This window comes from Heterostelium album (assembly GCF_000004825.1).
Source record: "Heterostelium album PN500 unplaced genomic scaffold PPL_scaffold2, whole genome shotgun sequence".
NCBI classification, from domain to species: Eukaryota; Evosea; class Eumycetozoa; order Acytosteliales; family Acytosteliaceae; genus Heterostelium; species Heterostelium album.
The window spans coordinates 3099699-3126669 of NW_008805064.1; the positions used below are offsets into that span (position 1 = coordinate 3099699).

The 26971-nt window shown below is 31.3% G+C and overlaps 12 protein-coding genes across 12 annotated transcripts; 5 read left to right on the forward strand and 7 right to left on the reverse strand.

The window, feature by feature from the left end:
* Window positions 1-1128: 1128 nt before the first annotated feature.
* PPL_02508 (uncharacterized protein) lies at window positions 1129-1440 on the forward strand (the record flags this gene model as incomplete). The annotated part of the gene is made up of 1 exon (XM_020573493.1): window positions 1129-1440. One exon carries the CDS (start codon window positions 1129-1131, stop codon window positions 1438-1440), a length of 312 nt encoding a protein of 103 aa, XP_020436588.1.
* An 813-nt stretch (window positions 1441-2253) lies between these two features.
* Window positions 2254-2490, reverse strand: PPL_02509 (tetratricopeptide repeat protein; the record flags this gene model as incomplete). The annotated part of the gene is made up of 1 exon (XM_020573494.1): window positions 2254-2490. One exon carries the CDS (start codon window positions 2488-2490, stop codon window positions 2254-2256), a length of 237 nt encoding a protein of 78 aa, XP_020436589.1.
* Window positions 2491-2594: 104 nt separating this feature from the next.
* PPL_02510 (tetratricopeptide repeat protein) lies at window positions 2595-3431 on the reverse strand (the record flags this gene model as incomplete). The annotated part of the gene is made up of 2 exons (XM_020573495.1): window positions 2595-3019; window positions 3218-3431. 2 exons carry the CDS (start codon window positions 3429-3431, stop codon window positions 2595-2597), a joined length of 639 nt encoding a protein of 212 aa, XP_020436590.1.
* A 58-nt stretch (window positions 3432-3489) lies between these two features.
* Window positions 3490-8231, reverse strand: PPL_02511 (uncharacterized protein; the record flags this gene model as incomplete). The annotated part of the gene is made up of 4 exons (XM_020573496.1): window positions 3490-5815; window positions 5900-6772; window positions 6833-8005; window positions 8071-8231. 4 exons carry the CDS (start codon window positions 8229-8231, stop codon window positions 3490-3492), a joined length of 4533 nt encoding a protein of 1510 aa, XP_020436591.1.
* Window positions 8232-8334: 103 nt separating this feature from the next.
* On the reverse strand, window positions 8335-10414 carry PPL_02512 (S1 family peptidase; the record flags this gene model as incomplete). The annotated part of the gene is made up of 4 exons (XM_020573497.1): window positions 8335-8347; window positions 9178-9345; window positions 9432-10127; window positions 10185-10414. The coding sequence occupies 4 exons, from the start codon at window positions 10412-10414 to the stop codon at window positions 8335-8337; spliced, it is 1107 nt and encodes a 368-aa protein (XP_020436592.1).
* A 315-nt stretch (window positions 10415-10729) lies between these two features.
* On the reverse strand, window positions 10730-11872 carry PPL_02513 (uncharacterized protein; the record flags this gene model as incomplete). Its single annotated transcript, XM_020573498.1, has 2 exons — window positions 10730-11606; window positions 11694-11872. 2 exons carry the CDS (start codon window positions 11870-11872, stop codon window positions 10730-10732), a joined length of 1056 nt encoding a protein of 351 aa, XP_020436593.1.
* Window positions 11873-12246: 374 nt separating this feature from the next.
* Window positions 12247-14010, forward strand: PPL_02514 (uncharacterized protein; the record flags this gene model as incomplete). Its single annotated transcript, XM_020573499.1, has 1 exon — window positions 12247-14010. The coding sequence occupies one exon, from the start codon at window positions 12247-12249 to the stop codon at window positions 14008-14010; it is 1764 nt and encodes a 587-aa protein (XP_020436594.1).
* Window positions 14011-14341: 331 nt separating this feature from the next.
* On the forward strand, window positions 14342-15223 carry ahhA (alpha adducin; the record flags this gene model as incomplete). Its single annotated transcript, XM_020573500.1, has 2 exons — window positions 14342-14575; window positions 14654-15223. 2 exons carry the CDS (start codon window positions 14342-14344, stop codon window positions 15221-15223), a joined length of 804 nt encoding a protein of 267 aa, XP_020436595.1.
* Window positions 15224-16181: 958 nt separating this feature from the next.
* On the forward strand, window positions 16182-18762 carry PPL_02516 (calcium:cation antiporter family protein; the record flags this gene model as incomplete). The annotated part of the gene is made up of 5 exons (XM_020573501.1): window positions 16182-16755; window positions 16869-17143; window positions 17230-17457; window positions 17544-18496; window positions 18582-18762. 5 exons carry the CDS (start codon window positions 16182-16184, stop codon window positions 18760-18762), a joined length of 2211 nt encoding a protein of 736 aa, XP_020436596.1.
* An 872-nt stretch (window positions 18763-19634) lies between these two features.
* atp9b (ATPase) lies at window positions 19635-24892 on the forward strand (the record flags this gene model as incomplete). The annotated part of the gene is made up of 9 exons (XM_020573502.1): window positions 19635-19685; window positions 20298-21005; window positions 21086-21192; window positions 21275-21417; window positions 21552-22445; window positions 22528-23967; window positions 24051-24310; window positions 24389-24653; window positions 24753-24892. 9 exons carry the CDS (start codon window positions 19635-19637, stop codon window positions 24890-24892), a joined length of 4008 nt encoding a protein of 1335 aa, XP_020436597.1.
* A 156-nt stretch (window positions 24893-25048) lies between these two features.
* PPL_02518 (uncharacterized protein) lies at window positions 25049-25692 on the reverse strand (the record flags this gene model as incomplete). Its single annotated transcript, XM_020573503.1, has 3 exons — window positions 25049-25166; window positions 25468-25507; window positions 25587-25692. The coding sequence occupies 3 exons, from the start codon at window positions 25690-25692 to the stop codon at window positions 25049-25051; spliced, it is 264 nt and encodes an 87-aa protein (XP_020436598.1).
* Window positions 25693-25807: 115 nt separating this feature from the next.
* PPL_02519 (uncharacterized protein) lies at window positions 25808-26963 on the reverse strand (the record flags this gene model as incomplete). Its single annotated transcript, XM_020573504.1, has 2 exons — window positions 25808-25831; window positions 25968-26963. 2 exons carry the CDS (start codon window positions 26961-26963, stop codon window positions 25808-25810), a joined length of 1020 nt encoding a protein of 339 aa, XP_020436599.1.
* Between the last annotated feature and the right edge of the window lie 8 nt (window positions 26964-26971).

Consider the following 26971-nt stretch of genomic DNA (forward strand, 5'->3'; position numbering starts at 1 on the left):
AGAACTCAAACTCTTAACAATATCATCTACTATTACTATTAGAAGCCATTCTATCTATCTACCTATTTTTTTGAAAATATAAATTAAAATGAAATGATTGAAATATGATTTGTGGAATAACAAATGAAATTCAAAACAGCTCTTTTAATAAACCAACCATCATAACACTATATTAAATTAAACCACAACTAAAAAATAATAAAAATATATTTAAATCATGAAGGAAATAAATGTAGATTTTTTGGGTGACACATAATTCAGAGAACCGATTTCGATTAAAAATTAAACCGTTTGTTTGTGCAAAAAATAATTTGAAATAAACTGATTTATTTTTAGCAATTCAAACAACAGTCTTTGTACACATTGTTCTTTTTTGTTGCTGGATATGAGTAAATGAAATAGCTCTGTTTCCTTGGTCATGCATAATGGATTGATCAACTTTGCATTGGATTTCAGAAAAAGGTTTCTCTAAGAGAAGTGGTTAAGAGTTTTAATCCTTGTGTTCTGAAAGAAGAACGAACTATAGTTCGTATTCTCTCAAATCCCATAACTATATTGATATGTATCATGTAGATAAACCCACTAATATAATTAATAAACAACTCACCTATCAAGCGACATTGTATTTCTAGATTGTTCATAGTTTCTATTGTCATGTCTCTGTGCTATCCCAGATGACAGTTTGTGCAAACAAGCTGTTGTCCGTCTAAGGACAATGAGGTAGCCGCCAAGGCAATGCCGGCACCCATCAATCAACATCAATAATATACACCAGCCAACATTTAGTAATAGTCAATTATAATTAATTAAATTAATTAAATCAACTAAATAAGTAATAGTTCAAAACAACAGATCGAAATAATAATTAAATTAGAATCTGTTGTTTCTGAATTAAGTATTCAACACTCAGCCGTCAAGCTTCTCAATAATGAATATATTGAGTTTAACGCGACGTTAAAGAGGGAATTCAAGTTTTATTCAATTGATTCAATCTATTCAAGAATTAATTAGATTATTGGAACAAAGATTAATAAATAAACAAAAGAGAAAATAAGAGTTAAATTTAAATTATATAAAGACATTATTAAAAACATTATTTATTATTATTAATTATTATTTGAATAAGGAATGCCAGATCCAACCGATCAATCAACAACAACAACAACCACAACAACCAGTAGTGCAGCAGCACCTACTGCTACAACAACCACAACAAATGATCTTACGATGAATGATCTCGAGAACAACAACGATAATGATTCAATCCCATCAACCTCTATGTTATTCCCGGATGTTACTCCCAACAACACTCGTCCAGACCCACTCCCATCCGATTTATTCAAATCTACTCTGGCTGCTTCCAAATTACCGATCTCCTCTGCTGTCGCTCCAAGCCAGTCGGATAAAAAACACAAGCTTACAAAGAAAGTGATTCTTTAAATTTTGGTTGTTGTTGTTATTCATTTGTATAATAGGATATAATAAGTATAATAGATATTAAGTTTTACAGATGGTAGAGACTTTATTTGTATTTAATAAAATATATTTTTGTAACAGATTTGTTTATGATGAATTTTATTATAAGATTGATAATAAACTGATTTATTATGTACAATTACAGAAAGGTGATTAACTAGTTAGCCTATGGAAGTTTAGATTTTTATACTATTTCATTTCTCTTATTTTCATATATTACTATTTATTGCAACCTAATTATCATTATCTATTACCTCTTATGAAATTTAATAACTCCAAAAAGTTAATAATAACAAATAATATCATTATATTATTTTGAAATGATAATATATGAAAGTAGAACAGTGAATATATTTATATAAGTTGGGATAAATGTATATTATAATATCAATTAAAATATTAATAAAGAGTATAGTTTATTTGTAATATGGATTGAGTTGATGAATGGTTTTAGTTCACTATCTTTAATTCACTTTTAACAATTGATTGCTTATTGACAATGATTGGTATTGATATAAAAATAATAATTGCTATTCTTAAAGTGTATGTTTAGAACAATCATATTATTTATTCTCTTGATTTTTTAATTAGTTGTCTTCTTGATATTTGTTCGCAATTTGGGAGTGTAATCGTTTGTTTGTTGCTCAAAAGTGTGAATCCAATAAGTTTATAAATCCATGTTTGTTTATGACCTAGTCTTAGCGATTCCAATAATAGTTGTTGTTGTGTCATTTGAACCCTATTGTGGAGTTCGATTGTTTCATATCGAAATAGTGTCTAATATAGTTCAAAATTGGTCGGATCCCATTCAATTAATTTCAAGATTAGTTGTTGTTGTGTCATTGATCGTCCATTATTAAGTGTGATTGATTCACCTCTTGAAAGTGTCATTGCAAGGTTATAATATGAATTGAAATTGGTTGGATCTAATTCTATTGATTTCAAGTATAATTGTTGTACAGTCATTGATTGTCCATTATTAAGTGTGATTGATTCACCATTTGAAAGTGTCATTGCAAGGTTATAATATGAATTTGAATTTGGTTGGATCTAATTCTATTGATTTCAAGTATAATTGTTGTACAGTCATTGATTGTCCATTATTAAGTGTGATTGATTCACCTCTTGAAAGTGTTGGTTGCAAGGTTATAATATGAATATGAATTGGTTGGATCTAATTCTATTGATTTCAAGAATAATTGTTGTTTTGTCATTGATTGTCCATTATTAAGTGTGATTGATTCACCTCTTGAAAGTGTCTTTGCAAGGTTATGATATGAATATGAATTGGTTGGATCACATTCTATTGATTTCAAGTATAGTTGTTGTTGTGTCATTGATTTTCCATTATTAAGTGTGATTGATTCACCTCTTGAAAGTGTTGTTGTAAGGTTATTATATGAATTTGAATTGGTTGGATCACATTCTATTGATTTCAAGTATAATTGTTGTACAGTCATTGATTGTCCATTATTAAGTGTGATTGATTCAAATCTTGAAAGTGTTGTTGCAAGGTTATAGTATGAATTGAAATTGGTTGGATCTAAATTCTATTGATTTCAAGTATAGTTGTTGTACAGTCATTGATTGTCCATTATTAAGTGTGATTGATTTCACCTCTTGAAAGTGTTGTTGCAAGGTTATGATATGAATTTGAATTTGGTTGGATCTAATTCTATTGATTTCAAGAATAGTTGTTGTGCAGTCATTGATCGTCCATCATTAAGTATGATTGATTCACCTCTTGAAAGTGTCATTGCAAGGCTATCATATGACATGGAGTTGGTTGGATTACAATCAATTGATTTCAAGTATAGTTGTTGTTCTGTCATTGATTGTCCATTAATAAGTGTGATTGATTCACCTCTTGAAAGTGTATTTGCAAGGCTATAGTATGAATATGAATTGGTTGGATCTAATTCTATTGATTTCAAGTATAATTGTTGTTGTGTCATTGATTGTCCATTATTAAGTGTGATTGATTCACCTCTTGAAAGTGTCATTGCAAGGCTATCATATGACATGGAGTTGGTTTGGATTACAATCAATTGATTTCAAGTATAGTTGTTGTTCTGTCATTGATTGTCCATTATTAAGTGTGATTGATTCACCTCTTGAAAGTGTATTTGCAAGGCTATAGTATGAATATGAATTGGTTGGATCTAATTCTATTGATTTCAAGTATAATTGTTGTTGTGTCATTGATTGTCCATTATTAAGTGTGATTGATTCACCTCTTGAAAGTGTTGGTGCAAGGTTATAATATGAATATGAATTGGTTGGATCTAATTCTATTGATTTCAAGAATAGTTGTTGTTCTGTCATTGATTGTCCATTATTAAGTGTGATTGATTCACCTCTTGAAAGTGTTGTTGCAAGGTTATGATATGAATTTGAATTGGTTGGATCACATTCTATTGATTTCAAGAATATTTGTTGTTTTGTCATTGATTGTCCATTTGGAAGTGTGATTAATTCAAATCTTGAAAGTGTCATTGCAAGGTTATTATATGAATTTGAATTGGTTGGATCACATTCTATTGATTTCAAGAATAGTTGTTGTACAGTCATTGATTGTCCATTATTAAGTGTGATTGATTCACCTCTTGAAAGTGTCATTGCAAGGCTATAGTATGAATTTGAATTGGTTGGATCTAATTCTATTGATTTCAAGTATAGTTGTTGTACAGTCATTGATTGTCCATTATTAAGTGTGATTGATTCAAATCTTGAAAGTGTTGTTGCAAAGCTATGATATGAATATGAATTGGTTGGATCACATTCAATTGATTTCAAGAATAGTTGTTGTTGTGTCATTGATTGTCCATTATTAAGTGTGATTGATTCACCTCTTGAAAGTGTTGTTGCAAGGTTATAATATGAATTTGAATTGGTTGGATCTAATTCTATTGATTTCAAGAATATTTGTTGTACAGTCATTGATTGTCCATTATTAAGTGTGATTGATTCACCTCTTGAAAGTGTATTTGCAAGGCTATAGTATGAATATGAATTGGTTGGATCTAATTCTATTGATTTCAAGTATAATTGTTGTTGAGTCATTGATCGTCCATTATTAAGTGTGATTGATTCACCTCTTGAAAGTGTTGTTGCAAGGCTATAGTATGAATATGAATTGGTTGGATCACATTCTATTGATTTCAATAATAGTTGTTGTACAGTCATTGATTGTCCATTATTAAGTGTGATTGATTCACCATTTGAAAGTGTCATTGTAAGGTTATAATATGAATTTGAATTGGTTGGATCTAATTCTATTGATTTCAAGTATAATTGTTGTTGTGTCATTGATTGTCCATTATTAAGTGTGATTGATTCACCTCTTGAAAGTGTTGTTGTAAGGTTATTATATGAATTTGAATTGGTTGGATCACATTCAATTGATTTCAAGTATAGTTGTTGTTGTGTCATTGATTGTCCATTATTAAGTGTGAATGATTCACTTCTTGAAAGTGTCATTGCAAGGTTATAATATGACATGGAATCACATTCTATTGATTTCAAGTATAGTTGTTGTGTCATTGATTGTCCATTATTAAGTGTGATTGACTCACCTCTTGAAAGTGTTGTTGCAAGGCTATTATATGAAATTGAATTGGTTGGATCACATTCTAATGATTTCAAGAATATTTGTTGTTTTGTCATTGACTGTCCATTATTAAGTGTGATTGATTCACCATTTGAAAGTGTCTTTGCAAGGTTATGATATGAATTTGAATTGGTTGGATCACATTCTATTGATTTCAAGTATAGTTGTTGTACAGTCATTGATTGTCCATCATTAAGTGTGATTGATTCAAATCTTGAAAGTGTTGTTGCAAGGCTATAGTATGAATATGAATTGGTTGGATCACATTCAATTGATTTCAAGAATAGTTGTTGTTTTGTCATTGATTGTCCATTATTAAGTGTGATTGATTCACCTCTTGAAAGTGTTGTTGCAAGGTTATGATATGAATTTGAATTGGTTGGATATAATTCTATTGATTTCAAGAATATTTGTTGTGTCATTGATTGTCCATTATTAAGTGTGATTGATTCACCTCTTGAAAGTGTTGGTGCAAGGTTATGATATGGATATGAATTGGTTGGATCATAATCAATTGATTTCAATAATAATTGTTGTTTTGTCATTGATTGTCCATTATTAAGTGTGATTGATTCACCTCTTGAAAGTGTTGTTGCAAGGTTATAATATGACATAGAATTGGTTGGATCACACTCTATTGATTTCAAGTATAGTTGTTGTACAGTCATCGATTGTCCATCATTAAGTGTAATAGATTCACCACTCGAAAGTTTCGATCCAAAATTATTACTCTTAGAATATATAAAAAAATCACTTTTAAAAAATTTAGGTTAATATTTGGGGCTGTAAGATTGTTAAAATAGTTGTTATTACCTTTCAAATATATTTTCATAGTATTCTTTGTTATCTAATGTTGAATTACTCAAAGGGATCTTTGATTCCCTACCCTTACCGAATGTTCTGATATCTCCAATTGGTATATCTTTAGTAATTAAAGTAGAGAGTTTGAATGGTTGGAAAAAAGACATATAGGGTTCCAACATGGAATTATTGTCTTTGATGAACACTGAATCATTCAAAACATAATCATGATAGGCATTCCAAAATAGAGGATTGGTCACAGAGAGAGCAACATTTTCTGAGTTTGACCATCCACCAATATGTATTCCTGAGAATGTTCTTTGATGTTTTGAGTTTGATAGAACACCACCAGAAGTACCTGGGAGAGCTTGGCAATGATGAAGCAATTTGATTTCCTTGATATCTTTGATATTCGACGTTTGATTGAATATCGTCTTGTGCTGAAAACCACGAGTATTCATTATGATACTAATCATTATTTGTCCTGCATCCAGATGTCTGAACTCATCGACAAACCTGTCGAAATCAATATGGTTTGGATATCCGATAACAAAATGATTAGAAGATAAATCATTGGTTGGAATCATTGGTAATAGATATTCTTGATCGAGTGGTGGTTCACTTTTAAATTTGAGGATATTGACATTGGAGTTTCCGAAAACTAACTCCAACTCAAAGACACCTTCATTATTGTCAATATCATCCAAAAATATTTCGCTTTCAATGGTGGCATCATATCCAAAGTAAATATATATCTTATCATGTTCGAAGATCTTAGATTGATCTTGATATTGGAGAAGGTGACCAGAAGTTACAACAGTATCATTCTTCACACAAAAACCAGTTCCAAAATTCCATTCTTCAATATTGCCTGGTAATAAAAATCTGATAAAAAGTAAATAATAATGTAATGATCATGATTTTAATGTATTAATAATTATTTACCTTACAAATATTCTTCCAACTGCTTTTGATGCTGTTTCATAATTTAGACGATCAGGGAGTTCCGTGTCAGGTAGGTTAATCTTTGATTCACTATTTAATGTAAATATTTTGTCTAGATCTGAACCAAGAAAAAATCTTTCATCAATGAATGATATAGATTCATTTTTATATTTAAAATAATTCAGATATTGTTCCAAATGTTGAAGGTTTTCGTTGATGAATTGATCATCAAGAACAAAAGTATGATAAAAATGCCAGAACAATGGGTGTGTCACTGAGAGTGCAAAATTACCATTGGTTATTTCTGAATTTCCACCGAGATGAACCCCAATGAACTTTCTTTCGGATTTGTAGTTGGCCAAAATACCACCTGCAGCACCTTTGAGTGTTGGACATATATGTGAAATTACATTATCTTTTAAACTGACAACTTTGCCAATAAAGATAGTCTTTTTCTGGCAAGTTTCAATGATATCCTCCAATTGATTGCCAATTTCTTTCACAAATTCATCTGGATATCCTACAACATAGTGATCAAACTTTGGCTGTTGATTGGAAGATTGATGAAATGTATAGTCGTCAATCTCTTGGCCATTAGTTGGAATCATTGGAAATAGAATGTCTATGTCTGTTGGTTGTATTCCTTTGAATCTTAGAATCTCCATATCGTTGTTGGTGTTCCAGACGTATCTTTGATCGTCTACAGGGTATACAGCTTTGTCTTTAGTCAGATAATAGTTCGTTGTCTTATCAAAATCACTACCACTTGACTCCGACTCCAAATCAGACGATTTACCGTTATCTCCAGACAAAGAATCGTTAGGTGTATGATCACTTCCACTTGACTCAGTATCAGTATATTGGCTGCGGTTAGGTCTAATATTATCACCAGTGATAATCAAAGGATCATTAAACGTATGATCACATTCTCTGCCACATGACTCCAACTCGTACATTGGGAAGTCGGGATCATCCCCTACAGTGGCATCGTCATCAAAGTATATAAAAATCTTTTCGTATTTAAGATTTCTCTGCATCTCTTGGGTTTCTTTTGATGCAGATGTATCTACAGGGAATGATAGCACATGAGCAGCAGTCATAACAAGATTACTCTTCACGCAAAAACCAGTGCCACACGACCAAAATGCCTTCTCTTTTCCTGGTACCTTAAACCTATGTGGTAAATTAAAAAATGTTAAAGTTTTTGTTTTTCCCAAAAATAATACAATAAAACATACCTTACAAATATTCTTCCAACAGCTTTTGATGTATTTTCATACTCAATGTGCGACAAGTGAAATGGTTTTTTGTGTATTGCTACGATTTGTTCGACTAGACTATTATCGAGAACCACTCCTTCAGCAGAGTCGGAACTCAAAGGAATGATAATATTAGACATTCTTTTTCAAAACTATGATGACTAGTTTTTTAAAGTAGTTTATTAATAGTTATAACAGAGCCAAAAAAGTTTTAAATTTTACAAAAAATAATTGAAATGCTTTTTAGTTTTGTGGTCTATAGAAAATTAAAAAAAAGCAAAAAAAATTTGAAATGAAAATTTTTGTGGACATTATTAGTGGTGACCATTGATTAAATTTTGTTACTATCAACTTTTTTTCTATCTGACCTCACTCCTATGATTTGTTTTGTTTCATTTAAAAAAAAAATTATTTAAAAATATCTTATTTTGTTGTTATAAACTTAGTTTTTTTTTTATTTCTCATATTTTTATTTTTATCAAAACAATTTTTTGGAAACTACAAATGTATGATCAGATTGTATTTTTTTTTAATATTTTTTTCTTAAATCATTGTAAGATTTATTAGATTTCATAAAAAAAAAATTATTTAAAAATAATAGATTCGATCACACAAACATATATAGATATCCATTATATCCATTTATAGAAAACTAAAGTTCAAAGATATTTAAATCTTGAAAACTAATTAAATTGAGTAATATCTTTAAACTTTTATCTATTTTTATTTCTTTAAACTATCTCTTTATTAAATATTTTGATCTTATTGATTTAGCGCACTGTTTGATCAATCCTATTTACTAATATGATGTCTCACCCCACCAAAAAAAAACTCACCCCACCACACAGTTTTTCAAACCATATGGTTTTTTATAAACAACCATATATTTTTCACATTACAAACACACATTCAACCCTTAATTCACGATTTTTAGTATGAAGTAATGCCTTATGAATAAAGTAATAGTGGTACTGGTGGTCCTGATTCATAGCAATTTAAATTTAGCTTGGCTGACAATGGCACGATCATTGTTTTATACGGTGCCATGATTCTTATTCTTTATTTATATCTGTTCACAACTATTACTTTTGTACTCCTATCACCGTCGTTGTTGTTATTAAATCACAGACTGCTTCTATTATCAGTTTATTGTTGTTTGTTGTAGAAGATTCTGCAGTTGTTGTTGTAGTTGGTGTAGTTGTTGATTTTGTTGTAGTTTTTGTAGTTGTTCTAGTGAATATTTTAAATAAGGTTCTAAAAGTACATAATTTTGTTTGGTGAACTCTTCATCGAGAACATACGTCGCATAAACATATATAAAAAGTGGGTGAGTGACTGACAACGCTATATTTCCTGTTAATGTGTTACTTCCAAGGTGTATTCCAATAAATTGGTCTTTGAATTCACTGTTTGCCAATACACCACCAGAGGTACCTGGAAGTGTCGGACATTGATGTGTCAATACCTTTTCATTGGAACCTGTTACTTTACCAATGCAAATAGTCTTTCTCTGAAATCCTCTGTAAGCTGAATAAAAGTTATAAATATTTTTGTTGATCTTATTATCAACTCCAGAAAGCTTCCTAATGAACGTATCCAAATCTGCGTATCCTGGGTAACCCATTACATAATGAACTTTGCTAGCTGTGGGGCCACTCGGTATCATTGGGAAGAGATAGCCTTGTTTGATTGGTGAATTGTTGTTTTCGAATCTAAGAACCTCTAGATCGTTGTTAATAAACCAATTGTATTGTTTATCCTGACTTTTATCGACTCCGGGTATCAACAATGGTTCTTTGAATTGATTGTCAAACTCTCTTCCGCATGATTTCAATCTAAAGACGCCACGAGTATTATCAATGCCACACATTGCAATCTCTCTCTCAATGTGGGCATCATTACCAAAATAGATATATATTGAAATATTTTTGCTCTTTGGGTTTTGAAGTACATGTGCTGCTGTGATGATGATATCTTTCTTCACACAAAAACCTGTTCCATATTTCCATTCATCTTTCTCATCCTCTTTTGACAATCTTGTTTATTTGTTAATTTCTATAGTGATAACAATAATATATATTTATATATCATACCTCACAATGATTCTACCAACAGCTTTACATGCTGATTCATAGTGTTGTTTATATTCCAAATTCGGTGGGGGTACCTCTAAACGACTATTAAATATTCGAACATCTTTAGATTCTGCCTGTGAACGATTATTAATTACTCCATCATCTTTCGAAAATTCTCCATCTTTTATATTCAGAGATATACTTATATCATCTCTCTCTTGTTCCAACGTTTCAATTGTTTTTGTCATAAATAATTATAAAATCTGTATTCTTATAAAAAAAAACAAAGTAAATTGAAGATTCTTTTTGTTTTTTTATTTTTTTTGTTCAAAAAAAATTGGTCCACACATATCGCAGACACAATTGTGCAATTTTTTTATTTGAAAAGAAAAGAATTGGAAACCATGCATAAAATTAAATCTGTTCAATTGAGAAATAATAATTGAATTAAAGATTAATCAAAAATTATTGTTGATAACTTACAAAATTCAAATCTCTTTTGTCGTTCATTTTAATAAAGAGTTAGATACGACTAACATAAATCGATATTGAGTATAATGTGTTTATTTAGCTGGATATGATTTTTGACAAAAATTTAAATAAGGTTGCAAATCTTCAAGGTTGTTTTGAATGAATTGATCATCGAGCACATAGGTTCTATAAACATCCCAGAATAATTGATGTGTCACCGATATCGCAATATTTCCTGCTTCTATATCGCCACCGAGATGAACTCCGATAAACTTCTTTTCGTGAAGGCGATTGCCATTCGCAAGAATACCACCCGATGTACCTTTTAGTGTTGGGCATTGGTGTGACAATACATTATCGAAACTAACAACTTGTCCGACATAGACTGTTTTTTTCTGAAAACTAGCAGAATCTTGGACCAGATCGTCATAGAGCTTCGTTAAATGTTGGTCCAATGCACCCTTGTAATCCAATACAAAGTGATCCAATTCTACGTGGCCTGGATATCCCATGACATAGTGTGAGTCATGCTCTGCATCGTTTGTTGGAATCATTGGAAGTAGAATTTCAATGCCCGCTGGTGGTGTTCCTTTGAATCTGAGAACCTGTAAGTCGTTGAGTGTATGCCAGGCATATTTCTGACCGTTTTGTCCAGTGGAAATCAATTGATATTTCGGATAACTAAAATTTCCACACGACTCTAACTCATACATTGATTTGGGGTCAATCTCTGAAAGGTTGATCTCATCATTGATAGTGGCATTGGTGCCAAAGTATATATAAATCTTATCGTATCTAAGATTTTCCTGTATCTCTTTAATCTCTTTCGATGCTTTCGAATCAACAGGATATTGAAGGACATGAGATGCAGTCATAACAAGATTACTCTTCACACAGAATCCAGTTCCACAAAACCAAGATAGCTTTTCTTTTTCTGGCTCATTATTTGAAATTTTGCTAATATTATAACTATAGATAATAAAGAATAATAATAAAAAGATTTAGTGTTAGATTGATTATAAACCAACTAATGTTCATATTTCCTCACATCCATACCTTACAAATATTCTACCAATGCCTTTTGATGTATTTTCATAGGTTAGTTTGTGTTGCAAATGAGGTTTTCCTAAGATCTTTGAATAACTATTCAATGTGGCGATGTAACCAATTTTATTTCCTTCCACATGAAACACACATTCAGCAGAGTCTGAACTCAAAGTAGTAACTGGCTCCATTCTTAATTAAATAAAAGTGATAAACAAATAAAAAAATATTTTGAAATAAACTATGACAACTAAATTGATTTTGTTTTTGATAACACTTCACTGATCCCAGAGAAAAAAATAATGGTGTATTATTGACAAACTTTAGCGATATATTTAGTTCCACAACAAAACCTCAAGTCATTTTGATTTAATAAAAAATTTTTATGAAATTGTGATAACCCTAGTGTGGTGCACCACCAGTAAAATAAAATCTTTTTTGATTGGGTTTCAAAGAATTAAGTGTTGTGGAGAACATTTTCGCTTATTTTGTAACATGAACACTTTTTAAGTAAAAAAATCAATCTCCCCGAAATGAAATGGTTTCATCGAAAGATGTAAGTAAAATGAATTTTTTTTCTGTTTCCCAAGAGAATAATCAATTTTTAGATTTATATTTATATATGGATTCTTTATATAATAGATTAATTAATAGATATAAAAATAATAGTAATAGTAGTAGTAAAGAATGTATTATCTGTGTTGAAAGTGGTTTGATTGGAAAGAATGAAGATAGAATATTTAATCAGAAAGATCTAATCGATAGATGTAATCAGTTTATAGATGATATCAAACCATTGATATCGAATCAAACGATCATACCATACTTTGCACTATTTATGTCGAATTCGTTTGATTCACTTTGTTTATTGATAGCACTGTCCGCTCTCTATAAAACAGTTGACCAAGCGACTGGTAGTGAAACTAATTGCTATTGTTCGACCATTTTGATGCCACCCAATTTAAAACGTGATGAAATCACTACATTGATGAACAGATCGAAAGTCTCCACAATAATTATACCTAATGATATTGGTATAAACCACGATACTTTTATACAAACAACAACAACAACAACAACAACACCTTCATCATCAATAACAACATCAAAAATAACATTAATATACAGTAATAATAGATTTTCAATATATAAAACTGAATATATAATGAATAGAGTTGGTGAGGTTGTAGCGGATGAACCGACTGTCTGTCAATTGACAAGTGGATCTACCTCACCGTCATCAAAGATATCAATTAGAACTTGGAAATCGATTATAGAAGAAGCAGAGGTGGTTGCCAAGCAGTTAGACTATACAGCAGAAGATACGATTTTAGTTAATTCCGCTATATCGCATTCCTATGGCTTGGTAGGTGGCATCGTTTCATCATTACTATCAGAGTCGTTGATCATTCTACCGATTTCACTAGATCATTTATACCAGATAGATAACTTGTCAATCGACAGTAACAACAACAACAACAAATTAAAAGTCAACATTATGTTTGGTGTTAGAAGTTCCTATCATTGGCTAGCAGAGAGAGTGTTACTTCCGAGATGCCTGTTTGAATCTTTGGAGGCTAGTACTTTGAGATATGCAATGTGTGCAGGCTCGATGATACCCGCTGACCTCATAGTTCAACTGCGATCAAAGACAGGCATACAACTACGTTCAAACTATGGCACAACTGAGACTGGCACCATTACCATCGATACAACAACAACAGGTAACAGATCTGACGATGAAAATGACAATGTTAATGTTAGTAGTGTTGGTATTCGTCTAGGTCAGTTATTACCACATTTTCAATATAGACTATCATCAACTGAAATCAATCAAGACGAACTGCTTTTGAAATCGACATGTCTCTCTAGAGGTTACATCAAAGACGATCACATTGAATTAGCAACAGATAAAGAAAATTGGTTTCACACCAAAGATCATATAACTATAGCATCATCGAAAGAAGATCAACAAATTAATATATTTTATTATCAAAATAGAATAAGATATTATAAATATAAAAATAATAGTAATAATAATGATGTATTTGATCCAGTTCTTATTGAAAAACAATTGTTGGTTCACTTTAATAATATAATATCGGATATAGTTTTAGTGGAAGATAAAATCTTTAAATGCTATATAACACTTGTGAACAACAACAACCAATCTAATAGTAATGATATTAATAGTTTCAAAAAATCAATAACTCTAGATATTGAACAATATATATCAGTTCACCAACCGTTATTGACACCGATAACCATAGTAATAGAAGAGATTCTACCATATTCACCCGCTGGCAAATTACTATTAAAGTATTTATAAATAAAATAAAAACTAAAAGACAACCAACCAACCACACAACTAATTTAATTATTCAAGTGTTAAATGAACAACAACCCTAAAAAGTTAAATGTTACAGACTGTGGTAATAGTAACAAACAACAAACACCTTTTTTAAATATTTTTTTTAAATTGTTTTTTTTTTTTGTTTTTTTCTATGCACATTTGCTCAACAACATGTAATTATAATGTGTTAAATTCTGTCATGTAACTTATTATTATGTTTATTTTATAAATCATTATAAATTTTTGTTTAATAGTTTCATTTATTTATTTATCAATTAATTATTAGTTTAAGCTTTAATTATAAATAATGAATAACTTGTCAATTGCAGAGGTACACGTTGCTCAAAACGCAAAGAAATGGAGTGATGAGGAGAGAAAGATAAGAATTGATTTGGCTGCTGCCTATCGTATGGCAGCGATGTTGGGTTGGAATGAATTGATATTCAATCACTTCACCGCTAGAATACCAGGTACCGATCATATATTATTGAATCCATTCGGTCTTGGATTCGAAGAGATAACTGCATCATCATTAATTAAAGTAATAACACTTTATTATTATTATTATTATTGCTGTTTTAAGAATAAATAACTTATTGAATATATTTATTTGAAATAGGTTGATTTAGATGGAAATATAATTGAATTCGGTTCGACTGAACACGGTATCAATGTCACTGGCTATGTGATTCACGGAGCTATACATCGATCGCGACCTGAGATCTATGCGACGATGCACATTCACAATACTGCAGGCGTTGCTGTGTCATCGATGAAATGCGGTTTGCTCGAGAATCTCTGTCAGAACTCGATGATCTGTGGCGAGGTGGCTTATCACGACTACGAGGGTATCTCTGTGGAGATGGACGAGCAGAAGCGTATTCAGGCGGACTTGGGAGCTACCGCCAAGAACCTGATTCTTCGTAATCACGGTCTGTTGACTCTCGGTGCCACCATGCAAGAGTGTTTCCTACATATGTTCCTGCTGGTGAAAGCCTGTGAGATTCAAGTGATGTCTATGAGCGCTGTTGGCGGTGATCTGAGCAAGTTGAACTATGGCGACGACAAATACAAAGAACAAGCAAGAGTGATCTCAAGCAAATCTTTAACACACAATGCCTACGGAGTCAAAGAATTTGAATATCTTAAACGTAAATTGGATAAAACTGATCAATCTTATAGATATTAAAAACAACTCCTCTTCTTCTTCTCCTCCTCTTTCATTCAGATCAAACAAACATTGTGCTGCACTTGCACCAAAATAACAAATAAAAAATGATATCTTTTTTTTTGTATAAATACTAATTTATTATTATTTTGAACAATGAACCACAAAAAATGTAATCATTGTTCATTCTTCAACCAACTAATGTTTTAGTAAATACCTACACTAAAGTAAATAGCAAAACCCCAAACATGAACATTGTTTCATCATGGGTTTTGCGTTATAATTTTTGATGATGTTGTTTTAAATTTTTATCACTATAAAGATATTTTTGAAAGTTCTTTAACTATTTTTGATGCTTGAAGAAAAAGCAAAATAAAAACAAGAAAATCAATATTAACTTAAGGACCTCGGGTTCAAAAAAAAATGATGCGAAAAATAAATTGAAAATTCGTGGTGGGGATTCAAAAAAACCTCCGATCAAAATATAGTTTGAAAAAAACAAAAAATAAAACAAATAAAAAAAAAAAAAAGAAAAAGGAAAAAGGAACCAAGTTTAAAGAAACATATCAAAAAAAATATCAAGTTGTTTTGGATGAATCAGACCATCATATTTATATTTATAATATTTGCAAATACATAAAATAATATATTTATTTTATTTTTATATTTATTTTTTTTAATTGTTTAAACCAAGTCCTCAACCCATATCAGATCAACCCCCACAACCCACACCTTTTTACACCAAACAACCACCCAGTTTCAGAGTGTTTCGAGTCAGAAGAAAAGACTTTATTTTATCGACTGTTTTTTTGCTCAAAAACAAAACAAAAATATCAATTTGATATTTCTATATACTTTTTTTGTATTTTTTGTTTAATACATTTTTGTAGTTTGGGTAGGTGAGCTGAGATTAGTTAATATACAGATTTATATATCTCTATCTATATATAAAATATAGGTGTGATAAAGATATAAAGAAATGTCAGAGATCAACTTACTCTCAAAAGAGGAGAGAGAAGCTGATAAAGTTTATTATCAATCAATTGCTGACAATCATATTATAAATCAACATCCAAATTCTACAGTAGTATCCAACAACAACAACAATAACAATAGTAATAATAATAGCAATAATAATAGTAGTACATTACATGGAAGTGGAAGTTATGCAAATATAACAGTTGATGGAAATAATTATAAATCACCACATAGTAGCGGTACATATTTAAATAACAATAATAGTAATAGTGGAAAAGTAGTAAAGAGAGTATCTGTATTTCATGCTGAACCCGACCAACCAATTGCCTATGAGGATCTAGGAATTGCTCCGGGAACCAATGCACTCGAAGCGAAACACATCATCCAGAATCACATGTTTGGATTCCGTCCATTCAAGAGTCATATCACAAAGCGAAAATTCGAGGAGCGTTCTCCAGAGACACGTAGACTTTACACAGAGAATGCAGTCATTGAAAAGGGTGTCAATTCATTTGGAAACTATTTCTATTCGATTTTTATTGGTAGTTTTTTATATTTGGTTTTTGCACTTGTCAGTATATTATTATTGTATGTATAATTATTAACAATAGCTATAGATAGCTATTCAAATTTGGAAATCTATCATCTTACTTATTTATTCCCTTTTCTTCAAGTATTACATATATAGGTATTCCATTTGGAAAGATAACATGGAGTTTAAAGGATTTTGTGTTGTGGCCATTTGGAAAATATTTACAGAAATCGTTTGGAGCTAGATCGCCTGATGGTGAGAAAATGCCACTTCGTGGTGGCGGTGGCGGTGGTGGAAAATCATCGAAAACAACTACATTTAGTTTTGGTTTAGTTATTTATTATTTAATAGGTGCACCATTTTTAATTTTATTCCAAGGATTCTTTATTATATTTACTTGGGAGTTTGTTGTTGGAATTCCAACTGCAAAGGTATGTTATTTATTTATTAAAACATAATAATTTATAATTCAATTATTTATATTTATTAATTTTATTCATTTTTTATTATTTTTTAGATGCTTAATAAAATATTATATAATTTATTGGTTGATCCATTGGGTCTTAAAGTTGAATTCCATGTTCCAAGATCAGACTATGAAATTCTATTGTATCCTGTGGAAGCATTCAACTATCAATATTATAAATTCAATGTCAGTGGTATGAATGTATGCTTGGTCAATTTGCTACCATTTGTTGTATTATCACTTGTATCTGGTTATTTCTTTGAGAAGTATATTCATCCAGTAAGTACTAGTATTTAGAAAAAAGAATTATCAAAAAATAGAAATAATTAATTTATATATTTACCAATTCTATTTTATTTTAAAAGGTATTTATATTTTTATGTTGTGTATTATCTACTATTCCACTTTCATATTATAATTGTAAAGCGATTGCATCGCTTTCGGCTCAAACAAGTTTTGCACTGGGTGCACTTATTAATGCTAGTTTTGGTTCCATTATCGAGTTGATTCTCTATGTGGTGACTCTCTACGATGGACAGGAGGAAGTAGCGAGATCAGCTATTACCGGTTCACTACTGGGCGCAATGTTGTTGATTCCCGGATTGGCAATGGTAGTCGGTGGAATCAAGCACAAGGAACAGCGATTCAATCATTCGGTGATGGGTGTAAACTCTGTTCTGTTGATGGTCGCCATCGTTGGAATCTTCGCACCGACAATCCTCTACAAAACCTTTGGAAACTATCATTTGTCGTGTTCGGAGTGCACCGACGTCAGTGGAACAATCGCTTGCAACGTCTGTAAATATGTACAAGAGGATTTCGGAAGTGATCCAGTCTACACCAAGAAAGCGAGAATCCTACAGTATGCAATCTGCACTGTTCTGCCGATTGCCTATATTATCGGTCTGCTCTTCACACTCAAGACTCACACTCACATTTTGAATCCACCCGAGAAGGATGGTACTGCAACTGGAGGACATGGACACAGTCACGGATCCGATTCAGAGGGTGAGTCGGAATGGTCGAAAGCTCAGTGCATCGTGATTCTCTGTGTTTGTACAACGATGTTTGCTCTGGTCTCTGAGAAGCTGGTAGGAACGATAGATCCTGTGGTGCAAGCATTTGGATTGACACATGAATTCCTTGGTATCACTATTCTTGGTATTGTTCCAACCGCCGCTGAGTATCTCAATGCCGTCCAATTTGCACTTCACAACAATATGCCATTGGCATTGGAAATCGGTGCATGTGGTGCAGTACAAATTACACTATTCCAAATTCCTGTTTTATTATTCATTTCAGTAATAATGGGTCATTTGTAAGTATTATTATTGCTATTATTCTTTTTTGTTTGAAATGGTAAAATTAACATTTATATTAATATCATTTTTATATTATAATAGCACCAATTTAGCATCATTTAATTTAATTTTCCCAATGATTGATTTCTATGCCATTTTCTTGGGTGCTGTAGTAATGAATATTGTATTCTCCAATGGAAAGACCAATTATTTCATTGGATCAACACTCTGCATTGTTTATTTAATCATCGTATTTTTATTCTTCTTTACTCCATCCATCTAGACAGAATCTTCAAAACAAAATATAAATAATATTTTAAAAAAGATTGAAAAATAAAGAAATGATGGTAACAAATAACATATATATTTAAATGTTTTTCTTATATTAAAACTTTTTTTTTTTTTTTTTGTTGATCTTTTCAGTTTTAAATTTGAAAATAATTTTGTGAAATTAATAAAGTAATATCAACAATTGTCCCAATACATATCAATATTGATATTAGATAAACCAATAGAAAAAAATTATTATCTTCTATTGATTTTCATGTAAAGAAACTATTCTAAAAATTACAAAATTAAAATCATTTTTTATTAAAAATTGTTTCTCTTTAAATATCAATATCTTAATCAGATCCTATGAAATTAAATCATTTTTTAATCTAATAAGATTACATCCTAAGGTTATATCACTCCAAACTAAGGATTCTAAAAAATTGGTCAGTTTTTGCCAAAAAAAAAAATTTTGCTTAGCCTTTTCATTTTTATAGATATTTTTATTCTTTAAATTTCGAGCGACATAAATCAAAAAATCAAAATAAATATTTTTTTTTTAAAAAGTTCCATTTTTTTAAACATTATCTATTGATACTCTAATTACTGTTCTATTTATATATTTGTATATTAAAAGAAAAAAGTTTAGAAGAGTATTATTAATATATTCATAATAGTTGAAATAGAAGAAAGAAGAAAGAAAGAAGAAGAAGAAGATTAATATATACAACAAGTTATTTAAATAGTTAGATAGATTGATATATATAAATATATATGATATAATATTAGACCTTACATTGATCACTTGCAAAGACAGGCGATATTAGATCATCATTTAGAAGTGAATCGATTTAAACAAAATCTAAAACAGTAAGAGCAACAACAATGCAAAGCAGAGACGTTGATCATCAACCAAAATCACTTTTCATTTCATTAGTAAAACCAAGATGTTACCTTGCGAAATGCAACATCTTCAAACCAGTGACTCATTCATTTAAAGTTTAAAGACACAGAACACAAGTCATTGATTTTTTTACAAATTCCCCTACAATTCACACCACCATCTTCGAAAACACAGAAAAACTGAAAAAAAAAACTACTTTACTTTATTGTTTTTTTTTCACCACATTTAATTAACACTGGTTTTCGAAAAAATTAAAACAAAACAAAACAAAAATAATATCAATACAAATAACCCTATCACATTCACATTTCACAATTATATATCTTGAAAATAATAATAATAAAATCATAATAACAGTTAATGTGGATGGACAAATTAATTAAACAGTTTGTTTTTTAAAAAAAAGAAATTTTTTCACTTTACTTTTTTTTTAAACTTTAATTAAAAAAAAGACAAAAATACAAAAATTTCTTGAGATTTTAATTTATTGTTATCATTCTATTATTATTATTTTACAGATATATATAGATAAATATATTACATATGGTTGTTTTGTTATAATATTATTAAAAACAAAACAATACAAACAGATAGTTTAAAAACAATATTCACTATTTAATATTTTAAATAATAAATTTTAAAAGATAGCTTCACTTTTCAATTATTTGAGTGGACTGAGAGGAGGACAGTCACAACAACAGTCACCTTCTTTTTCCACAAACAATAATAATAACAATAATAATAGTAGTACTTTAAATACAAATAACAATTTACAGCAACAACAGCAAAATCAACAACAACATCAAGAAAAGTTAACTTCTCCAGCAATAATACAACAGGATTCCAAAATAAATTTATTATTAAGTCCATTAAAGAAAAAAGAATATTCAAAAAAGAAAAAAAAAGACGATATTGAAATCGATTCAAACAATAATAATAATCTTCAAAATCAAGATTTAGAATCATCATTGTTTAATTCAACATCATCTAGATATAGACGAAAATCTACACCTCTTAACGACAGTCATCATCATCATAACAATAATAACAATCGTAGTAATAGTAATAGTGATATACCATTGACTACATTTTCTTCGAATACATCAATTGAAGACGACAACGACGACGATAACAACAACATTCATCACAAAGAAATGTCATCAAAAACCTTTTCATACTCTGCTCACTCACCGCCACCCTCAACATTAAACTACAACAAAGATACTAATGCCAATAACAATAACAATCTAAACAGAAGTTGTAGCAACTACATTGAAATTGAGGAGTTTGGTGATAATATAGACGAAGCTGGTTCTCCTCTAATGTCTGATTCAAGCATACCTCTCTTAACTGTATGTAAAAAAGATAATATCAAAATTAACAATAATCACTGACCGAAATAAACTAATTTGATATAAAAATATCAATATAGGAGGTAGATAATAGAACAGTATTACAAAAAATAATAGATTTTATCAAAAGAAAACATATCTATCTACCAAGAACAATTAATTTAGAATTAGAGGAACAAACTAAACAGTAATTATTCGACTACAAAACAAAAAAAAAAAACAAATAGATCAATAATAATTCTTAATACTAATTATAACCAATTCTATAGATTCCCACCAAACGTTGTTAGAAATCAAAAATACAATGTCTATACTTTTATATTTGTAATTCTATACGAACAGTTCAAGTATTTTTTCAATCTATACTTCCTTATTGTAGCTTTATCACAGTTTATTCCACCATTACAAACTGGTAAGTTTGGATTTTTCATTGATCAATAGGTTGTGATTGTTGAATCAATTTCATTTATTAACAAAAATGAACAATTATGATTGATTGATTCATTCATTCATTCATTTCTATTATTGTTATTTAATTAACTATAGGATATCTATTTACATATGTTTCACCATTGGTATTTGTATTGTCGATCACCATTTTGAAAGAGGCATACGATGATTTTCAGAGATATCGTCGTGATAAAGAAGCGAATTCACAGCACTACCAGCGATTGACAAAGAATGGATTCATTTCGATACCGAGCTCCGATATCAAAGTCGGACATTTCATCAAGGTCGAGACCAACCAGAGAGTACCGTGCGATATGGTATTCTTGAGAACCACTGAGAAGAGTGGTGCCTCGTTCATTAGAACCGATCAACTCGACGGTGAGACCGATTGGAAACTAAGAAGATCCATTCATATCACTCAGAAGCTGCCGAACGACGAAGCACTACTCAATATGAGCGCATCGATCTTTGCCGAACAACCAAAGAAAGACATCTATTCGTTCATCGGTAACTTTACAAACAATCAGCCGGCAGAGACAGAGTCGATCAGCGTTGAGAATACGCTCTGGGCAAACACTGTCGTTGCCAGTGGTAATGTTATCGGTTGTGCTATCTACACTGGAAGAGAGACTCGTTGTGTTATGAATACATCGATTCCATCGACAAAGGTGGGTCTGTTGGATCAGGAGATCAATACTCTCTCGAAACTGCTGTTTGTTTTACTTTGTTTCCTCTCATTTGTTATGATCGCTGTTAAAGGTTTCCGTGGATTATGGTACATCTATCTCTTTAGATTCATTCTTTTGTTTTCATCTATCATTCCCATCAGTATGAGAGTTAATCTCGATCTTGGAAAGACTGCCTATTCATTCATGATGATGAGAGACAAACAGATTCCAGGTACTGTTGTTAGATCCTCAACAATCCCAGAGGAACTTGGTAGAATTGAATATCTTTTAACTGATAAAACTGGTACATTAACTCAAAATGGTAAACAATCAAATCAAATCAAAAACAACAAATCAAATCAAATTCATCCAGTTTTATTAACTTTTTTATTGTTATTATCTAGATATGGTTTTCAAGAAATTACATTTAGGATCTATTTCTTATACAAAAGACAGTCTTTCAGATTTACAACAAGAGTTGAGATCTTCTTATCAGATTCCATCATCGTCTTCCAACAGAAATTCAGTCGCGCCAAGTAGAAGTAGAAGAAATTTAGGTACAAAGATAAAGGAAGCAATCACTGCTATCGCTTTGTGTCACAATGTGACACCGGTTGTCACCGATGACACTCATGGCGATAGTGAAGTCGATATTCACGAGGATCAGAATATTCAGGTCGGTAGTCAATCAAAGTTCAGTCAATTCTTCAAGACCAAGGGTGGCTACGAGAAGATCACTGATAAGAAGAAAGTTGAGGAACCAGTCTCTTCGTATCTCGACGATGAGGAAGAGGAAGAAGATTCATCGTCGTCGTCGTCCTCCTCGCCAAAAGGAAAGAGTCAAAACTACCAAGCTTCGAGTCCCGACGAGATTGCTCTCGTCAAATTCACTGAATCCATTGGGCTGGTGTTGTCCGGTCGTGAACTGGCATCGATCACCCTGAAGAATCCACTCGATGAATTGGAGAGCTATGAGATTCTCAATATCTTCCCGTTCACTTCGGAAACCAAGAGAATGGGTATCATTGTTCGTGACACCGACGGTATCATTACCTTCTACATGAAGGGGGCGGATGCTATCATGGCGAAGCTCGTTCAGAACAACGATTGGCTCGACGAGGAGTCTGGAAACATGGCGAGAGAGGGTCTGAGAACACTCGCCTTTGGCAAGCGTGTTATGACCGAGGAGGAATACCACCAGTTCTTGAATCGTTACAATCAGGCAAAGACCTCGATTGCCGATCGTGCTGCCAAGGTACAAGACGCCATCTCCACCATCGAGAAGGATCTCGAGTTGATTGCGCTCTCCGGTGTCGAAGATAAGCTCCAAACCAATGTAAAGATCACTCTGGAGCGTCTGAGAAATGCCGATGTCAAAGTCTGGATGTTGACAGGTGACAAGATTGAAACTGCAACTTGCATTGCCATCTCCACCAAGCTGGTATCACGTACTCAATCGCTCTTTACCATCTCTGTAAACGATAAGGCACGCGCATTCGAACGACTCAATCAATTCTCGAGAATGAGAGACACCTGTTTGATTATCGATGGTCCATCACTCCAGATGTGTCTGGACAACTACAAAGACCAGTTCATCGAGTACGTCTCGAAGGCTCCATCCGTCGTTTGCTGTCGTTGCTCGCCAACTCAGAAAGCAGACATTGTCAGACTGATCAAAGAGAAAACCAAAAAGAGAACCTGTGCAATCGGTGACGGAGGTAACGACGTCAGTATGATCCAAGCTGCCGACGTAGGTGTCGGTATCGTCGGTAAAGAAGGTAAACAAGCATCGCTTGCCGCTGACTTTTCAATCACCCAATTTAGTTATCTCAGTAGACTGATATGTAAGTGTTAATCATTATCTTTGTTTCTCATTCAAATTTAATCTTAGACTAATAACGTTATCATTTAAAAACAAACAATATAGTATGGCATGGAAGAAATTCATACAAAAGATCAGCTAGTCTTTCACAGTTTGTAATTCATAGAGGTCTTATCATTTCATTCATTCAATGTGTATTCTCTGCAATCTATTATTTCGCAGCACTCTCAATCTACAACGGTATGCTCTTGGTTGGTTACGCAACTGTCTACACCAATGCACCCATCTTTTCGCTGATTCTCGATGAAGATGTATCCGAGGAGATTGCATTTAAATTCCCTGAGCTTTATCATGAATTACAAAAGGTAAGAAATTATTATTAACTATCATAATATTGTTTTGTTTTAATCAAATCTTTGTTAACATTGTTTTTATATAAATAGGGTCGATCACTATCTTATAAAACATTCTCTATATGGGTGCTTAAGAGTGCCTACCAAGGTGGAATCATTATGTTACTTTCAATCATCCTTTTCGAAAGCAGTCTTAACAATATCGTATCGATTACATTCACAGCGTTGATTCTCTGCGAACTTTTGAATGTTGTTGTTGAGATTCATAGATGGCACAAATACATGATACTTTCACTGCTTGGTACTTTATTGATTTATGTTATTACAATGATGATTCCTCAGATTACTGCATTTGGTAAGTTTATATATATTTAAAAACAAGATATATAAAAATTATTTTAATAATTTCTAGAATATCATCTAACTCTTTTATCTTATTTATTTATTTTTATAGAACTTTCATTTATTTTATCATGGGAATTCGTATGGAAGGTATCAGTCATTACACTTGTCAGTTGTTTGCCACTTTATGTAATTAAATTCATTAGTCGAAAAGTAGATCCACCCTCATACACCAAGTTATCATCTTCATAATAATAATAACGATAACGATAATAATAATAACAACCAATCCATTATATTAAAAACAATCAATATGCATATGTATTGCACCTCAATAAACTTTAAATTAATTTTTTAAACAATTTATTATATATATTGTTGTTGATGATTATTAAACAATGTTTATTATTATATTAATGCACGTTTGTTATTTTTGCAACCACCAACCATATAGATATGATTGTCTCCGTCGTAGCATATCGAAACAGAAGCGTAACGTGTTAGATTCTCGATGTTTCCCACAACGCTAAACGATTTAAAATTGATATTGTTATTTGATAAGCATGCCACTCTCATCTTTGACACCTGTTTTCCATCCGGTTGGCCTGGCACGATGGTAGAGGAGATCGGGAGCTTGGAAGACGCTAGGCTAGACTGAAAGAGATCAGTTGGAAGCGGATCTTGCAAGGAAACAGTCACTTTTTTTTTCCAAAATGCTCAGATTCCCTAATTGCTGATCCTTACAGTTTGGGAATTTGGAAAAAAAAGAAATCGCAGCCGTGATAATCCACAATAGTTCTCTACAGAATCATGAACCATTGCAATACCACTCTCTGTTGTTGTGTAATAACCCTAAAGTATAGCTAACTAGAAAAAATGAAAACAGAGAATTAATACATTAAAAAAATGAAATAAATTTAATTTTAAATATAATAAGTTTACTTACATCGATTGTTGTCCAAAAAAGCTTTAGCTGATAAAGCGATAGGTGATTGCTTCGGGTCGTTTATAATTTTTTCGGAGACATCCAATAGTTGATTGTAGAATGGCATTGCTATTGATAAGTTGGAGTCATTAGATTGAGCTGTCAGAAAGACCGGCCGCCGAACTCTGGAAGTAGGTATCGAAAATTGCACACCTTTTCCTATCAAAACAATAAGCGGTAGCTTAAATTGTCATTCTTTCGTTAATCTAGAATTTACTATTAAAACAACTGATCTCTTTCAGTCTAGCCTAGCGTCGTCCAAGCTCCCGATCCCCTCTACCATCGTGCTAGGCCAACCGGATGGAAAACAACACCACTGAATATATAGATGTCTTCACCTACCAATGTCAATGACATGGTTGTACGTCGAAACAAGTCTAGTTTATGCCCGATAGCTTGAGGAAGCTCTATCTCCTCGGTATGAAAGAGATTTTCATCTATGAAACGAATCAATGTTGCACCGTATCTATGTAGAGAGAAGAGAGTGTTTCGACAGGATGGTGCTGTGACACTAATCGATCTATGGATCATAGATCTGAACAAGTCGACATTGAAGTCTATCTTATATATATTGAATGGTTGAACTATTTGCAATTGATGTTGTGGATTGAATTGTTTTGAATATTGATAAATGCTATCCAATAACCATAAATCTGAATTACTTTTATAATATTGATCAACAATAAAAGATGTATGATCTTTTTGATGTTGTTGACGTTGTTGATGTTTTTGCTGATGTTGATTAAATATTAATCTATTATTTTCTATGAATGACAATGTTGAATTCTCATTGATAGATTTAACAATTGTAGATAATGAATAATCATCGGTTGTTATATGATCTTGTTTGATTTCTTCAACATCATCAATATTATTATCACTATCATTATTAATGATGCTATTATTACTATTATTTAAATTGATTAAATGTTTTAATTCATTTATTAAATGATTGACTTGTTGATTGTGTGTGTCAATGTCATTGTTGATTGATTTCTTTAATTTGTGTTCTAAAATTCTCAAATATTCATGTGATATCTCTGATTCTTTAGATGTTAATGATTGAATATGTAGTGATGATTCTTTTATCACTAACCATATAGATTTTATTCTTTTATAGATAAATAAAACATTATCATTATTATTATTATTATTATTAATTATTCTATCAATACACAGGATACTATTTAGATCTGATTTGAATTTATCTATATGATCACAAAGATCTTGGTGCTCTCTATATTGATCATTATGAATGATCAAACAAGATAAACACATCAATTTTGTGCATTGATAACATACTATCCGATAGTCACAATCATGCTTTTGACACTCCATTTATTATC